The sequence below is a fragment of the Nelumbo lutea genome, chromosome 6, assembly GCF_056320005.1.
Source record: "Nelumbo lutea isolate HS-2025 chromosome 6, American lotus-T2T, whole genome shotgun sequence".
NCBI lineage: Eukaryota > Viridiplantae > Streptophyta > Magnoliopsida > Proteales > Nelumbonaceae > Nelumbo > Nelumbo lutea.
Window position 1 is genome coordinate 1,064,226 of NC_142689.1, and position 19,048 is coordinate 1,083,273.

Sequence of the window (19,048 nt, forward strand, 5' to 3'; positions counted from 1 at the left end):
ATGAGAGCAATCCGGCCTTGTGAGGCATGGCCTAAGCATATATGCCAAAGTGTGGAACTGATGGTAGAGGTAGAATGATGATCAATTTGTGAATGGTTGGTGCTGGAATGGAAAGTGAAGTAATACAGTCCATTTCGGAGCTCACCCGTCCCAATCAAAGTCTTGGAGTGTGGGTCCTGGAGAATACAGAAGGATGGAAAAAAATTGCCACACAGTTCAGTTATTGTGTGATTTTGCTGATTGAAAAAAGATTGTAGTTAAAGGAAGGAACATGTAGAACATTATCGAGAATGTGGGATCCAACAGTGACTATGCCTCTATGATTGGTGCAGGTAAGGGATCCATTTGGGAGCTGAATGGATGTAGTTGTAATAGTGGTGGGCACGCTTTACAGAGAACCATTTGACACCATATGGTCTGAAGCGCCATTGTCGATGATCCACTGTAAGAGATTAGAGGAAGGAGGCTTACCAGCCGAGACGGTGGCTGCAAATTCAGATGGTTCACAACTTAAGAGAGAGATCAACTGCGTATACTAATGTAGGGTGAGGCTTGCCACTAGAGAACTGTGATCAGTGATAGGTACAACTTCCTTGGTGTATGTGGAAACACAAGAAGCTACTCCTGTATTCTTTGAAGAGTCACTAGTAGAGGATGAAGCTTTGTTATTCCGGCGATGATTCCAATTATGTGGGTAACCTACAAGGGCATAGCACCTATCCTTTGTATGGCTGGTGCGTTTGCAGTGATCGCATCGAAGCTTGGATCGAGGAGCTCCCATGCTTCTGTCCTTAGATGCATCTGCTGCTAACACTGCCGCTTCAGGTTGTGAAGATCGTACAATTGAGAGTTGTTGGTGACGTTCTTCTTGTATGCTGAGAGCATACGCTTTGTTCAGCGACGAAAGGGGCTCCGATCCAAGTTTCTTGAACGAATTATGTTAAAAGATTCATTCAAGCCCATTAGAAATTGGTGAACCTTTTCTCTGTCTTATTTTGCCAAGAAAACCTTAGTCGCTCCACTGGTGTATTCAGGACATACTGAAATAGTGCTGAGTTCATCCCATAATGTCTTCAGTCTTGTAAAGTAGCTTCTCGCATAAAGATCACCTTGCTGCAACAAGGCTAAATCTCGCTTTAGTTGGTATCTTCGAGGGATGTTTCCTTGTGAAAATCTTTCTTGAAGCTCTCTCCAAATTTCTGCGGTTGATTCGGTGAAGGCTACGCTATCATAAATCTCTCTCGTTAGTGAGTTGAAGATCTATGCAACCACCATCGAGTTGCATTTGATCCATGAATTCAGATATGGAGAACTAGTTACTGGTTTGGGTAGAGAACCATTGACAAAAGAGAATTTGTTCTTTGCCTGCAGTGCGTTGGTCATAGCTCGTTGCCACATTGGAAAGTTGCCACCATTGAGGAGCCAAGAAACAAGAACCGCTCCTGGAGTATCAGACGTAGGTAAGTAGTAAGGAGAATTCTCTCTGGTTTCCATAGTGGCAAACGATTGAATCTCCGGTGAAAGTGTCGACGATCAAGAAGAAACAGATGAGGCAAAAGAAAAAGAAAAAAAAAATACAGGGGAAGCGATGGTTGGTGATCACCGCGCTATGATACCATGTAAAATGGTATTCAATGATCAAGAAGACAATAATGAATTTCTTGATTAATTTTATATATATATATATATATATACAGATTTAATACACATGGAATGAAGTCTTGTAACTAACTCCAGTTGTTGGGGTAATTGACTCCAGTTGGCAAGGAACTCTCTTGAATGTTCACCAATCCTCTAACATTAACAGCATTCAAATACAAATAAAATGAAAATATTTTGAAGACTTGTTTTGGAAGCAATATATATGACAACAATTTGGATCATGCATAACTCTATCTTCAACACGGAGCCAATTAATTGAGGCCCCCTTACAGCAGTTAAAAAATTCTTAGATTTAGTCAAACATACAAAAAGATAAGATCCTTGACCATTACTTGTTTAAGTTACCTCAAAAGAATATATTATCACCAATACTTGTTTAAGTTCTTCCAAAAAAAAGAGGGAAAGGAAGTGTTTTCATAGAATTATCATGCTCTTGCTGACCTTGTTTTTTTCTCTTACGCTAAAAGCAAGTTTGTTCATAAATGTTCAGGTTATAAAGTAGAAAAATTAACAGTAATGAAAAATACAACCAAAAAATCATGTTAAGCATGGTAAGATAAAAACAAGTAACGCTACGAGCATGGAGAGAAAAATAACTTGAGAAATCTGTGCAACTGATGTAAATTTAAGAAATGCCAAAAAGGTCATTTAAGTGCCTCCAATAGAGATGAAGCCAGCAAGTGTGTGTCCCTACCAAATGAGTCCAGATCAACTATGCAAAACATGAAAGTAGGAAAGGCCCAAGATTACAGACTAAAAGCATTAGTATCATTGTGACATGTACATTGTTATCTGAATTACCAACACAACCATATTGATCTCTATTTACTTTCATATAGATAATATAATCGTACGTCCTCATGGAAGATCCATGAAGAGAGACTGGACCTGCTCCTCACATCTAGCGCTTCACACCATATCCCACTGTGCATTGATAATATCTCCCGTACTTATGTATTATTATTAATGGGAGGTATTTTCAATGCATGGTGGGATGTGCTTGTGAGATCGTTGTGAGGCACCCTTCCACCAAATTTAACCAAAGGACTATTTCTATTTTATAAGTGTTGTTTTGGTGGTACTTGACACTCACGACTGTAACTTGGATAAGCGGGTACAGTATCAATGAGGCAAATCTTTTATTGAATGAGGTAAACAAGGAGGGGACCAAATGTATTCACCGGTATCAATAAAATTGTTTCTTAGCTATTGGGAATTTAGTTGCAAAAGACTCGTGTTTCCTCTGAAGAAGACTTTTATCTTTATAATAGGGTTGAGGAAGAGAGATAGGGAATGACTTCTATGCATATAAGAGAGAGAGAGAGACCATTGAAAAGACTTTCAGGCATACTGATCAAATACAAAATAAATATAGGTAACCTATTTTTAAACTACAGATGTCAATAACAATAAGAAACTTTGTAATAGGCCATACTCTCCAAGTCTTCTATTTAAAACTGCAGTGGCTAAACTACCTCCTACAATCAACTCCTTCTTCAGATAAACACCACGACACCCATATAACTAATTGTTTATTGAAATAATAGGTGATTCACATACATTCATATATTATGAGTGTTTTTTTTTTTTTTTTTTTGATAAACATATTATGAGTGTCTATGTGAATATCAGTTCTCTAAATTTAGTTGCCATTTGTTAATCTGACTATTTGGACCATTTTTTTTACACAGGAGGCAATTGTTGTTAGCAACAAATTGGTGGAACCATGGCTGATATTCCATATCTCGAAAAATGCACATTGTCTTATAGAAATTATATAGAGATTCACTTCTCTTTTAAATCATGGCAAGATGAGGATATCTGATTGAAAGGTTCAAATGACAAGTGAGCATGTTTTAGATTGTTGTGTTCTTTATTGTCTTTGAGAACAATTTTGGAATTTTTGTAAATTATATTGTTAATATCTTCTTTTATGGAAATATTAGGCTGCAGTTGTTTCAATGTCATAGGAATGAGGATGAGACGTACACAAATGAAAATATTAGGCTGCAGTGTCTTTCTTTTTCTAATGAATAATCTTCTTTATCCTTCAAAAGTTTGTATTGATCTTATTAAAGGAACACCTCTTTATATGTAAACTATTTTTTCTTTATTATATATTGTTTCTATTAGGAAGAATAAAAAACGGAAACTATAAATATAATTGCTATCAGTTTTCTTCATTTTTTACAGTCTCAGTTATTCAATATTATTCGCCCATACTAAGCGGGGGCGCCATAATTAAGAAAAGAATAATAAAAGGAAACGTGGAATAATATTCTTAGAATATTACAGTACGTGGTCCACTTTATTCGCCGCCAGCTCTCTCATTTGAAGCCATGGACCCAACTCAAGGCTGGCAGCATATAGCAAATTGCAAAATGACAAACCATTAGAATAGAAGCCGATGCGGTTGGGATGTAACGTATTAATTGGACTTTTCGATTCATGGGCTGCTGGTCTTGTCTGGCCTACTCCTCAGTCCTCACGTCACGCTCACGTCTGTCGGTCCTAACTTGTACTAACATCAGTGGTTGGTTTTGAAAAATCATACATGGTTGCTCTTAGCCTCTGGCGTATTCAATTTCAAATAGACAAATACCATACCAACACACGGACTACCCTTCATCAGAAAATTCCCTAGCTTAAAGCTTAAATTAAGCATGGACAATAAATCCCTTTAGTTACCGGTACAGACGATATTCACCCAAACGGAAATATCAACCTACCTAACATGATGTTAGAGGTGAAGAGGTAAACGGTTACAGAACGGACGAGACTTGTTAAAAATCATGTAATAAAGATTAATGAAGTTTGTACCAACTGATAATTAATTTCAATTGAATGAGATGCAATCACTGAACTGCTTGATGAATGGATTGCCCTTTTGGATTCGAAAGAAAATGTATGATTTTTTTTTTTTTGCTTAATTTGTCTTTTAATGGATAGAATTAATATTAGTATAAATATATAGTAATAATAAAAGAATATAACGTTAACAGGTTTTAGGGAGCTCACAGATTCCTTACAATACAATAGATAATTATGTAAATTAGGTCACGCGCGCTTTGGATGGAATTTTGTATAAATAAATAATTATAGGCTGGAATTTTAGTGTGAGAAAGAAAAGATATGTTTTCATTTAACCTAATTATAAGACAGTAAAATCGAATTAATTAAAAATGTGGCCATCAATTTAAAACTAATGAGAGTGTGTAGCTAAATTAATTATTATTATCCGTATATATGTTTTGCGTAGCTAGAATATGTGCTTTGTTTTTGGATTTGGATGCATCATGCATGTGGATTGAGCATATAATTAAGCTCAATATCACACACAGCATCAGATTCCTATTCCTTGTAACAAAAGTCTGCTGGGTAGGAATTGTATCTTCCTCCCTTCCTATATATATTGCATGGGTAGCATCGTATTCTTGCTAACTAGCTTTTACCCAAAAGACAAGGCCAGTCTGCCGGCGACATTATAGTTTTCTTTTCCTACCCTTTAATTTATTTCAAAATTCTAACCAAACACAGTCTTAATGTTATCGTGTCTTTAAAATTTTTGATATTCCTTCCGTCTATCCAATCTTCAAAGGGGTATATCAGCCATAGAAAGTTAACAATTCTTTTCCATACAAGGAAAAGAGAAAATTCGGTCAATATCGATGGGTGTTTTTGGCCCTTTACTTAACTTACTGGGCATCTGATCACATGTGCTAGAGGCTAGAGCTTGCATGCATTTTCTTTAGAATGCGATGCTTGAATATAATTAATTGATGTCTCAAGTCCATGTTCAACAAAGAAGCTTTATTTATTTCTTTTCTGATAAATATAATATATATGTTTGTGATGTGTGAAAGATAATTAATATTGTAAAGGAAGATAATTAGACAGTAAAGAGAAGAGACAGTACAACCGACAAAATGGGTGAATATGCACATGGCTCGTAACTCCAAATTCTTGAGCGTTAGCATATAAAGTCGAAAATCAGGGGGCGAGGGCGCCGGACGGAGACAGAGAGTAGCACTCGCTTTCTTATCCGTTTCAACTTCAATGATTTGCTGCTTCCTAACTTACTCTCTGGGTTGAGACTTGAGATGGTTTTAAGTAACTTTTTTAACTTCATCTACCACCGACACACTTCAACGCTGAATATAAGCTTTTTGAATATAATTAATATTTTTTAATACATACATGTTCTATGCCTGTTTTTACAGTTTTTAGGATTCATACATATGATTATGATCCCTAAAAATTATTAGCATGACATATTTATTTAATTAAAAGAAATACACTAGGGGTAATATTAGCATTCCACTACATCCACACGCCGCGGCGGCTTGAAAAAGAAAACCAAAAAGGAAAAGAGAAAACACACGCACACGTACGTTGAGGGTCAGTGTAGGTAGTTAAGTTAGCAAACACCTAATTTGCTTCATATATATATATATATATCAGAACCTCGGCCCGGCCGCCGCGACCTGTGGCGTGATAGCAGTCCTCTGGCACTTCCCAAATCAACGTCGTCCACGGATTTATAGGTTGTTGAGACCAAGCTTGATATTGACACTAGGATTCTCATCTATCTTATTTATGTGAGAGAAGAGAAGGAAACGGTCTTTATGTGTTAAAAGTTAATTATATCGTCAAATCAAAATCCGTTCAAACACTGTTTCGAGATGGGAGCATTTGTCAAATCAAATTCGAATTATATCATTTCTATATGATTATATAGTCAACATAAACCATGATTTAAAAAGTTAATTTACAACCAACAAACCTCTTTATCGATAACTTTTTGCTTGTTGGGCAAGAAAATGCATGGTCTCCTCTATACCACGTACACCTAGATCTTAGAGTTGAAATACCGACCGGATATATTTTGGCAGAATGGATGTATGATTGGAAAGATCAGGAAAAAAAATGATTAAATGAAATCATTTGATGGAATTTAGAAATAATTACTCTAATAGATGATAAAATAAGAGAAAGTATACAATTTAAGCGATCATGAACATATATATAAGACCATCAGCAACACTCAAAGAAGTGATTTGTTGTTAAGTTGATAATTAAATTAAGATAGAAAGGCCAGGGTGTAAAAAATATGAGTCAAAACAATAATAAATGATTTAGATATTCATATTAATGTATGGATAGATATGACATTAAATAGAATGAAATAACAAAACAGTAATCATGTACCACATCCTATATAGTTGGACAAGGGTTGGATGATGATGATGATGAAATTGATATCCTTGCATTGGAAACTCTAATAATATGATTGGTTTTGTTTTAAAAAACAAATTAAAAGGAACTCTCATATCAGCAAACATAATTAGTATGCATTATTTATGAAAATTTAATAGATCAGCTAATAGGGTGGGGCAATTTTCATGATGATGGAGGGTATCATGTTAAAAGAGGTTTGACCAATATCAAAAGTTCAAAACCCCTCTTCTCTTGAATTTTGATGAATACTAGCCTCTTGATTGGTTTCTGCTTCTTAACATGCCTAACTAAGAAAGTTGATGGCACCACCACAACTTTTTAAGTCAGGATTGGAATTTTTTTCTAGAGATCATTGTGGTATTCATGTTGCGGGCAAGGCTGTCTTGATTAAAGAAGCATCATTATGTGCCTTGTTAGAGGGGATAATTTGCTCTTTACAAGATCACATTATTTCATATATTTTGGAAGGAAAATGCTGTAAAACTCATCCAAATTCGGACGATTTTGGAATGACATGCCTTGTTAGAGGGTTTAATGACGATTTTAAACATTAGTACGTACGTACAACAGATTTGGATCAGGTTAGGTTGTGCTTATAAAACGGAAATTAACTGCGCTATGCGTAGCGTCATTGTCGCTACTGGTTTGGAAAGCAAATCCGGAATAATTAATATAGTTTGTTTTGTTTGAAGGAAAAGAAAGGTAAAAAAACCTTTATGGGTTTCTTTACTTTTTCCTTTCTTTCAAACCAAACACAGTCTAAAATCCTGGCTGTAAAGAATGAATGCATACATCCTATATGCATCATGTATATATCAATTAAGCCGGCCATTGTATGTTTTACTAGACAATTGGCATTGGGCGGACATGTACAATTGTTCATCAATATTGGCATCACGCCAGTATAGTATGTTAAGAATAAGAGACAATTCAATTCCGGTCTATTTCCATCTTTGAAAGTTGTATACTATAATAACGCTAATTATTATATCAAGCCCGAGATGGATACAGTAGCGTAGGACTGTACGGTTCACCCATCAAACTTGTCTGGTCCACCAACCACTACTATTTATCTGTTGAAACTTGAAAATTAATTTGAAATTGTATGCTTTTCATTGATTCAAGTGAGTCTAATGGTAATGGATCTCCAATGAAACACATGCAGGCACATCTCAATTGTTGCTTAATTTGTTATTGAAAACAACCGTTTGATTTTTTTTTTTGAAATACTAATATGTAATAATTACTGTAAATATACTTATTTGTGATTGATATAAGAATAAATTGTAATCACACAACCCGCTCCACTTTTATTAGCATCCCTCTGATCACTGTATGACGACCCTAGATCCTACTTGTCACCTGTTATTGTTTACCCTGTGACTTTTAATTCTTTTAACTTTTCTTTTGCACTTTAATTAATTTGTACCAGTCCAGATTGGCTATCATGATGAGCACTGGGCTGAATAATTTAACGCAAGTGAACATGCATGCATGCCAATGTTTTATATACATGAGCCTAATGTATGTAAAGCCCATATCTTGTGCATGCATGCATGTTCATCACTAGTAAATATGTTGCCCGGCTCTGTGTCTATAATTCTCTCCCCAGTCCCTTTAGTAATTTTTTCTTTCTTGATCCATAACAACAGTAAGTAGCCAATCCTCAAATTAACCCTGATGCAGATCGATCGATAGGATCCAGTCCCAAGCTTCCTCTGCAATCAAGAGGATGCCTTACCATGTAATTAATCAGTTGGCACCGGGTGGTGTCGGTGGTTGCCCAAGTGGTGAGGCATCCATGGCCCACTTCTTTTATGGATGATCAACAAATCGTGTCTCTTTAACATTAATTGCAATTGGTATTCATATAATATTATATATAAAATAAAATACTATACAGATTAAAAGTGGTATTAGTAAATTATAGATACCCCCTGTACTATGATACCCTCTTGTATTTTGTTTCGCAATAAAGATCCTCCCAACTCTCTTTCGTTAGCTTTTCATTCAAATTTGCCATTATAATATTTTTTTAATTTCCATCTTACCCTTCTAATAAGAAAAATATTGTTCATCTTCCCCAACCCTAACCTCAGGATACACGAATAGCAGCGGCCATAAGGGGAGAGAAAGAGAAATCGGGGATTATCGCCGCTACTGTTTTCTACCCCTGCAGTCTTTTCTCCTCACTTTGTTCATCGTGTCTTTGTATTTTTCTCAATATTATATCCGGTTTGTACTTAACATGTTTACAGGAGTGAATCACTTCGTCTCGTGCGGAATTGTCGAGTCTTCGACAAAACTTAACCTTCCCTAGATCCGGTCTGGGCTGCGTAGGACTCTAGCTAAATATCGGTGTCATGGAGATTGAGCGCCTAGGCGCGGACATGAATTTGAAAATTAAATCAATTTTAGGTAAGAGATTGGATGGGTTTGGTTGTGGTTGATGATGTGTGATTTGGCATTTCCCTGATGGAATTTGGCTTGGATGCCGAGCTAGTTAGTTTGTCGGGTCAACATGTAAACAGATAGTGTTAGAGTGCCCAGGTTACTTTATCTAGGGTGGACACTCCGATGCTTAAGCCAACAAATTAGAAATTTTTGAGAGAGTTAGAGAATTGTGAGAACTAAATTGTGCATAATTTCCGAGGCTAGAAATGATACCTTTATATAGGCGTTGTTTGGCATAATTTTCACACACCATGTCCAAGATCTCCGGGAAGACATGGCTAACCGGTCCAAAATCCTCAGAGGTAGTGACGCACGTAGACTAGTCTTTATGCCTTATTCGGTTTTCTTTGGAACATTCGGTGCAGGAACTGACTTCCGAAAGACCAGGGAGTGATGGGATGCACGCAGAGGAGGTCGGTGAGTATGTCTCGTAGGTCGCCACGTAGACTTCAATCGAGTCAACAAGTCCATGTGGAGGTTGTTCCTCACATCGAAGCCCCTTGGACCAGTAACGATAAGGACCACAGGTCGACCCTAGATGAGGTATTGCTAGCCACGCTGTCGAACTGTCCGAATTATATATAAGATCGCTAATTGAGATTTCATCATTTTAACTAAGGTAAGTCATTACCTTCAACAATGTGTCGAGATATCATCCTATTATTTTAAAAAGCAACATCTAATGATGTTAATAAGGGGCCAAATCTGCCCTCATTACTGATTAATACAAAGAGAATATTTAAAAAATAAAAATTTTGATTTAAAATAACTACACTTGAGAGGAGGTTTCAACAATATAATTTTTTTTTAATCACTATGAAAATGTTGGAGCATGAAGGCAAGTGTTTATTGCGATCACAATTAATCGAAATGAAGATAATTACAACTAGATGTTTGAAAATGCATGCACAAAACTAGTATCTTTGCATTAGCGGTGTTGGAAGGTTTACATCTGGCCCAGATCCTTGAATATGACTAGCGACTGTCGTCAGCTGGTAGGGACGTTTAATTCTGCTTCTAAGAACTGAATTGGGATTCGTTGGACGCGTTGGCTGTTAAGCAGGCTGTGGAACACTATCGTTGGTCGCTGGACTGAGCGTTCAGCTAATCCTTACTCCTAAGAATTGCCCCCCAGTGACCTACTTTATCAAAGATATACTCGCTGAGTTTTAACTCCTTCGATTTCTCTGGGGCGTATAGAATTGGCCAACTGCATCTTGGAAGCAAGTTAATAAAATTTAAAATTAATCAAACGAGTAAATGAATGGAAAAAATTAAAAAAAAATATTTACATGGAGTTTATTTAACCACGTGTTAAAAATAAAAACAAATGGATGATATCTGACGCTTCCGAGCCAAGGTGAACGAATTTATTTATTTATTTAATAACATGGTGTTTATTTATTTTTAACCACGTGATAAAAATAAATAAATGAAAAAAAGACGAATGATTTGGTTTGGGGACACTGCACACTCATCAAATTCAGGCGGTATCACTCCTCACCGACACATCAACCGTGCATTGAGAACATTGTGCGTGTAAGGCGCCTGTGAGACGCCAGTTTCAGTCACCATCAAATCAATTCACCCGCGCAGCCGTGCTGAAAAAAAACTCCGTAAATTTGACTTTTACCATCAACACTCCGCACCAACTTCTCCTAGTCTACTAATAACCCTATAAACCGCTTCCTACCCGTAATTTAACATCGATCCACGGAAAGAATCATTGCATCTGTTCTGCAAAGTTAAGATTTTTAGATGTAGACTGAACGGTAAAAACCCCAAAAATAAAAAAAAAAATGTACGCCAATAACATCCCCGCACACCTCCCACATAAAAAAAAAAAAAAAAATTGTACACTTGTCATCAACTCATCATCAATCAATCTCTACCAGCTGTTAAGTTTAAGAACCCATAGAGACAGCCTTTGCATCTTCACTTCACTGGGTCAGTCTTTCACTCCTCTCCTCTCTTAGTCCCAAAATGGCCGGCATTAAGGAATCATTTCCCGGAATTTCAGATTCCGGCAGTCGTATTTCCATCTCAAACAAGAAGAAGAAAATCTTCCTCTTTCTCATCGCTTCCTTTCTCCTTGTTGCCTCCGTTATCGGCATCGTCGCCGGTGTCGCATCACGAAAAAACTCCAGCAAAATACCCTCCTCAGCCCATGCCATCCTCAAATCCTCGTGCAGCAGTACCTTATACCCCGACCTTTGCTACTCAGCCATCGCCACTGTCCCCGGTGCAGCTGACAACCTATCAACCCAAAAAGACGTAATTGAGATCTCTCTGAACATTACCACCACAGCCGTTGAGCATAACTACTTCGCCATAAAAAAGCTCCTCGCTCACGAGAAACTGACCGAACGTGAAAAGACAGCCCTCCATGACTGTCTCGAGATGGTCGACGAGACCCGCGACGAGCTGCACGAGACAGCGGAAGACCTCAAACAGTACCCCAACAAGAAGTCCTTAGCCGAACACGCAGAGGACCTCAAGATACTCCTCAGCGCCGCCATGACCAATCAAGACACCTGCATTGATGGCTTCTCGCATGAGCAGGCTGACAAGGAAGTAAGGAACGCTTTGTTAAAGGGTCAAGAACATGTGTACCACATGTGTAGCAACGCATTGGCCATGATCAAGAACATGACGGACACTGACATGGCCGAGGAAAGGCTGAAGATGGGGAGAAAGCTTGGGGAGAGTACTGGAGAGATAGATGGGTTCCCGGGGTGGTTGTCGGCGGGAGACCGGAGGCTGTTGCAGGCGTCGACGGTGACGCCGGATGTTACGGTGGCTTCTGATGGGAGTGGGAATTATAAGACGGTGTCGGAGGCAGTGGCTGCGGCGCCGATTAATAGTAATAAGAGGTATATAATAAGGATAAAGGCAGGAGTTTATAGGGAAAATGTGGATGTGTCGAAGAAGAACAAGAATATAATGTTTGTGGGAGATGGGAGGAAGAACACTATCATTACAGGGAGCCGGAACGTTGTGGATGGGAGCACTACCTTCCACTCCGCTACTGTCGGTCAGTAAAATCCTTACCTTTCTGCTTTTTTATTTAATTAAATTAACTTCTGCGCGCTTTCTGTTCCGGACCGGACATACTGACATAGTATAGTCGCGTCTCGGCTCATTTTTTAATGATCTCTGGCATCGGGAGACTAAAGACGCACAGACTGAAAAACCCAAGCGAGTGAACTGTGAACCTAATCAAATGAGCTCGGGAAGGGTAAATGGTAATAGAAATGTGAGGGCCCGTTTGGTTCGAGGGAACAGCGGTCTGGAATCGAAATTCGAAGGGGCCGCTCTGATTTTAACTGTTTAGTCGGGCAGAGACGCAGAGTCGAAATCTCATTCCTTTTTTTATAGAAGGGTATTTTCACGTTCATTCGAGGGAATTGTCGGCCGTTCCCTATCTCTTCGCTTGGGAATAAGATCCCATTCCATCTGATTTTAACATTCATTCTCATTTCTCTCCAAACCAAGCATTTAAGCACGGCACGGATGCCTTGGATTTCTCCTGTTTAAGCGTCCGATATGTGTCGAGCACGGTTGTTTTCGGATCTTGTGGTGTCTCGTATGATCTACCACTTTTTCGGTTTTTTCATTCTTTCTATTTGATCTCTTCTTTAGATTAAAAATGAAAAAGAAAACATGGTTGTGTCATGTGTGTCTGTATCTGTTTGGAACTAGATGTAAAATAGGCTAAACTCAATGAAAGGATGGAGGATTAGGCCAAATTTGGGAAAAAGAATATAATGGGGCCAAGTAAAATGTGCTTTTTGCGTGCTGTTGCTGGTTTCGATTTGTTAAGCACGAGATGAGATGCCACATAAAAGTCTAAAGGGGAGTTGGCCTCAACTGGGTTTGAATCGATTGATTGGTTTTAGTGTTTTTGGGGTTGGGCGAGTCGAGTCCTACAATCCTACCTTATTTCGACGACCATTCCATTCTGGTCTTCTGGGTGCTCCTGTCCTGGAGTTTGGGGGATACAGGAGCCGTAGATGGGTTTGCTGGGCCTATAATAAACGTGTCGTCCTGTTAATCTTTACGAGTCAAGGATAGTCGGCAGTTATTGGGACCAAATTAAGTCACTAAGACCTTGTGTTGTGTCTAATGGCGAAGAATTTGCCTTTGCCGTGCTTGTTATGTTTTCCTTGAAAGATATAGTACCAATAGATGAAGTGAAACTTGAGCTCATATAGTAAAATATTAGGCTACTATATATTGCCAAGATTGTTAATAAGAGTAGTATTTTTTTGTCTTTGTTCCCATTTTCTTTGGCTACTACATATTGCCAAGATTCAACTAGGATAAAACCGTCCTAGTGCTCACTGGATAAGACGATTTCTATTCAGGACCAATAGATTATAAAATGAAAAAAAGGTGTCAACATTGTTCAAGATCATAATTGTAATGGATTTTTGCTGATAGGAAAGAAAGAGAAACCAAGATATGAGCAATGCTTATAAGACATGGTGGAACCCACACGCATAAGAAGACAAACTTGGATAGGCCCCCACTATCCAAACAAGTTTTCTGTAGGTAGGTGTAGGGTGAAAGAAATCCAAGAATTAATGATACAAATCGGGGTTCGGTTGCAGTTGATTTTGTTAACCATCCACAGTTCCATACCACACATAGATGTTCATCCATTCAATTAAACTTGCCACCCTTTTCTCTCTTGCACTTGTTTCGTTACTTAGCAGAAAGGAGAATAATACTAGATCTGTTCATCATAGGCATAGGATTAGGGATAGGATTAACACAACATGAATGGAAGAGCCACGTATCTTACCAGAGGTACAGCAACTCGAGAAAGAAAGAACAAAACAATAAAAAAAAGGGATTTTTACCTTTCAGTCCACCTTAGAATTATTCTGAGGAAATTAAAGGCACGGGCATAAAAGTGCCACGTTTCTTATTTTATGCCACAATGTTTATATATTTTCCTTGTCCTTTTTTATCTCCTATTTTCTCCCGTTGCCCTCAATTTCTTCATACTCGATCTGTATGAGAAAATTTTCGCTCCCGTAGATGGACACGTAGTCAATTTGAATTGTAAATTTTCCGGTATCGACTAGAAACCGGCCGGAACTGCTTTGACTATATATCGGTTTTTTGTGTTTAAGGCCGGTGACTGATAACATGTGAGATTATATTGGTTTTAATTGGAATGAATGGTGAGGGATGATGCATTTTGCAGCTGCGGTTGGAGAAGGGTTCCTCGCTCGGGATATAACATTTCAAAATACAGCGGGGCCATCAAAGCACCAGGCCGTGGCCCTCCGAGTTGGGTCAGACAAATCCGCATTCTACCGCTGTGACATGCTGGCCTACCAAGACACACTGTACGTGCACTCCCTCCGTCAATTCTATGTGGATTGTCTGATTGTAGGCACCGTGGACTTCATCTTCGGCAATGCAGCAGCAGTGTTCCAGAACTGTGACATCCATGCCCGTCGCCCCAATTCTGGACAAAAGAACATGCTGACGGCCCAAGGCCGAGACGACCCAAACCAGAACACTGGCATCGTAATACAAAAATGTAGGATCGCTGCAACCTCCGATCTACAAGCAGTTAAAAGTAGTTTCCCAACTTATCTGGGTAGGCCATGGAAGGAATACTCCAGGACTGTAATCATGCAGTCCACCATTGGCGATGTCATTCATCCCGCCGGCTGGCACGAGTGGAGTGGTAATTTTGCACTCACCACATTGTATTATGCCGAGTACCAGAACACTGGACCGGGAGCTGCAACTGCCAATCGAGTTTCGTGGAAAGGCTACAAGGTGATTACAAGTGCAACCGAGGCTCTCCGATTTACAGTAAGCAACTTCATTGCAGGTGGCAGTTGGTTAGGCTCCACCGGCTTTCCCTTTTCTTCCGGTCTTTGATTCTCGTTTATATCTCTCTACATCTCCATCAACACTTTTTTTCTACCAGCTGCGTCAAGTTTTTCATTATATATTGTATCGATCGATTACTCTTATTAGTATCACAATCTCCATCGGTCTCTTCGCTTTCTTTTATTTCCTGTTCGATTACAACTACAGAAGTACAGAACTACTGTTGTGTGAATATAATATAATTTTTATTTTATTTAAAAATGAACTTAAATTGCACGTGATACTAGAACTATAAGTGGGCTGAAAAAGAGAAAAAAAAAGTTGGTTATTCTATTTGTGGCATGGGTTGAAATCTTGGAATCGGTTTCTTTATATGTGCTAAGAAAGAAGACTGTACATCTATCGCTTCCTAAATCCCGCATTGATGGAAGGAGCTTCGTGCATTGGACTGCTCTATGACTTTATGCCCTCATGATGTCCGGATGTGTGTAGAGTGAGTACATGCTTTATATAGTAATAGATACTAAAATAAAGTTATTTAATTAAGAATTATTTTAAGGAATGTATACAAGAAACGAATGAGTTAATTACCTTTGAACCTTTGAAGAAGCAATGAAAATGTTATACATAACCAATTTTTCTATTTTTAAGAGCATGGGAATTTTGACTAGTTTTTATGCATTGAAAGATAGAGAAACAAATGAGTTGTACAGTAGATCAATTGTGTATACTCTGAGGCATGCTTTTGTCTTTTGTGTGTATTATTGTCATTTCGCTTTTGTGACATTCATTATTCATTCTTGAATAAGATAAATTGTTTACGTTATTTGAGGCATCTCTGCAACCTTAGAGTCAGGAACCTGAGGAAAATTTCTTTTTTCTTTTTATCCTTTCGTATTAATATAAGGAAGAAGCCAAGAACATACTGCATCATACAGACCGGGAGAGTTTCCTACATGATTCACCTATTTCTACCATGTGGATGTATTATATGGCTGATCAAAACTATCACCAAACTTTGAAAGAAACAAAAAAAACAGGGGATCTACTGCATTCTCCTTATGTTTGAGAGCAGCTTGTTTTGATGGTTTATCCAATTAATATTAGTCATTCAAAGTTTCAAATTTTTAATATTGTCCATAGAAAAACAAGTTTTATGCAGGAGCCAAGATAAGTTGGGGGTCTACTTCACATTTTAAATAATTTTTAATTATTAATGGGAAAACAAAAACTGTCTAACTAGACTTCAGCTGTGCAGGAGCTTTGATCCTGTGTCTCCTTTACCAAAGGAATACTGAGTGACCATTTCAGCTAAAGGGTCATTATAATTTTATAAAGTTATTTTAATTGCCTTTTGCCAGAGACATCGTTATATTTCATCCTCATCGGCTGTTGTGGTGATTGGTGAAGCCTTGGTTTTTGACAAAATGACAATAACACCTGTGAGCCAAACACGTGGGGTTAATTCAGCCTAGAAGCTCGCTCTCTCTCTCTCTCTCTCTCTCTCCTATATATATATATATATATATATATATATATATTAGGTAAATAACAAAATAAAGTGCATTATAGTCTGATTCGGTAACCTGATAATTTGCTGAAATTAGTTTTTGATAGTACCCGACCTTTGAGGTGGGACATTTGGCATAATCTAATAAAATTTGAAAGAATTGATTTGGTTCTGGGTTTATAACAATTGAACCCTAATATTTACTAACTAAAATGTTTTCATAATAATTTCTGCATTTTATTAGATATAGCGTGTATTTTATTTAGTGAGCGTTTATTAAAATGCTGTTTTGTCATTGTCAAATCATCATTTTTCTTATGATATTCATTCGTTTATATTGATATTTACAAAAGCGGGTTTTGTTTTATGTGCATCAACCATTGGAGAAGCTTCATATTAACACTTCTCCTAATGTTGAGCGTTCATTCACTGTTCTGTTGGTGTGGCACCTAGTGACGCTTAGTTGTCTGTAAACAGTTTATCAATTACTTTTCTTGGTTTTGAAGACAAGTCAAATACAAATGTTTACAAATTATAAAAAAAGTTTTAATAAAAAAGATTTATACACGCCACCATGATTGATTTAATTTGATATTAACACACTATGATTGATCTAATTTGATATGAAAGTGGATTTAATTTGATATAAACACACCCTATTTTCACGGGGGACCTCCCACCCTTTAACTTGGTTCCACCCCTGCGGCTTTCATGAATCAATATTTGAGATTTAATCATCTATAAGGGAATTGGGATAAGTTGGTATGAGGTCCCAAGCAACCTTACCCTTGCTAAAGTCTAACCCCATGCCCAGTGCCTGTGGGATTCACATGCACCGTGCTCTTCCCCACCCTTATTCACTTTTCCATGACTTGCTGGCCACCTTTAAAAATTACAATGTCCATGCCTATTGCCTTGTAAGGTCTAATTCAATCTAGGCCTAATTTATTGGGTTGGTCATCATCAGTTTGAAGAATAAATCTAACTGAAATTAATTATTTTTATTTTTGTTTTATAAAAAAATTTATTAAAAATAGTATATAAAATATGAATAATTATTAATTATTTAAAAAGTTGAAAATATAAATCAATTGTATACTCTTATGCATTTCTATTAGGGCCATTTACTAGAACATATCTTATAGTTTTACATATTTACTTAAACCTACCTTATAGTTTTTATTTTACTAAAATATCTCATATGTTTTATGACTTATTTACTTAATCAACATTTTATTAAGGAGTGTTTTGCCATTAGGCCCATATTTTTTACTCTAAAAATACCCTAGCACTTTTTTGTACAGAAAACAAAATTGATCAAATATAGCCAATAGAATAGTTGTCTGTGCCTTATTAGGGGCAAAAATGATATTTTTATTTTCTTTTGATTAAATTTATTGAAATGAACATTTGGGTTGGTTAAATTTATGTAAATGAACAGTACCTAATTGTCATTTTCCACAGTCATCTAATAGAAAATTGATTAAATCTATTACAAATTATAAGTGGTGTTTTAGTAAATTAAACTATAAGGTAGAATTTAGTAAATCCATGAAACTATAAGACATGTTTTAATGAATGATCATTTCTATCATTTAGTTTTCACTTAACAAATCTCATGCATCGCACGGGTGACCGCTAGTGTGAATATGAGATGTTTTTGTTGATTTCTTTCTCTTCGAGTTACTTGGGTGATATCAGAACACCCAAATACCAAATTTCCAAATAAGTAGCTCAAAATGATTTCTATCTACCACTTAATAATATCTAATTGACACCATATAACTTAGGTTTTTTTTTCCTACTTCTTGAAGCAATCTTTTGCAGTCCAAATCCAAAGGATGTAATAAGCGCCAAGGAGGCTACGAGTCAGATAAGATACTGATTTAAATTCAACAATTAAAAATCAGTAAATCTATATAAAATTAATATAATTTAATAAAATTCAATACAAATAAAAGCATATACGACGATTGAAAAATGTTTATCTAAAGTAAAAATGCAATGTAACTGTAAGAAACTTTAATAGTATATATGATTGAACTAGAATTGATCTGATTTATAAACGGATACAATCCAATTTTCATAATACCTTTCCTGTCACACATGCAAATGCAAGCCATGTCTTACTTGGTTTTGGCACACGATTATATTATACTATGCATGCGTCTTTGAGGGATCCTCTTCCTGATTACACACACTGGACACATGAATAAAACCCTTAAAATTAAGCAAAGCATGTAATAAATGATCAAAGCATGCAGTAATTAATTATATTGTTGCTAAGCCTAGATTCAACTCATACAATCACGGCATCATGGTGAA

General features: G+C 37.1%; 1 protein-coding gene across 1 annotated transcript; it reads left to right on the forward strand.

The window, feature by feature from the left end:
• The first annotated feature begins 11,082 nt into the window (after nucleotides 1-11,082).
• LOC148846719 (pectinesterase-like) lies at nucleotides 11,083-15,474 on the forward strand. The gene is made up of 2 exons (XM_088950174.1): nucleotides 11,083-12,388; nucleotides 14,570-15,474. The coding sequence occupies exons 1-2, from the start codon at nucleotides 11,338-11,340 to the stop codon at nucleotides 15,259-15,261; spliced, it is 1,743 nt and encodes a 580-aa protein (XP_088806300.1). The 5' UTR covers nucleotides 11,083-11,337; the 3' UTR covers nucleotides 15,262-15,474.
• The last annotated feature ends 3,574 nt before the right edge of the window (nucleotides 15,475-19,048 follow it).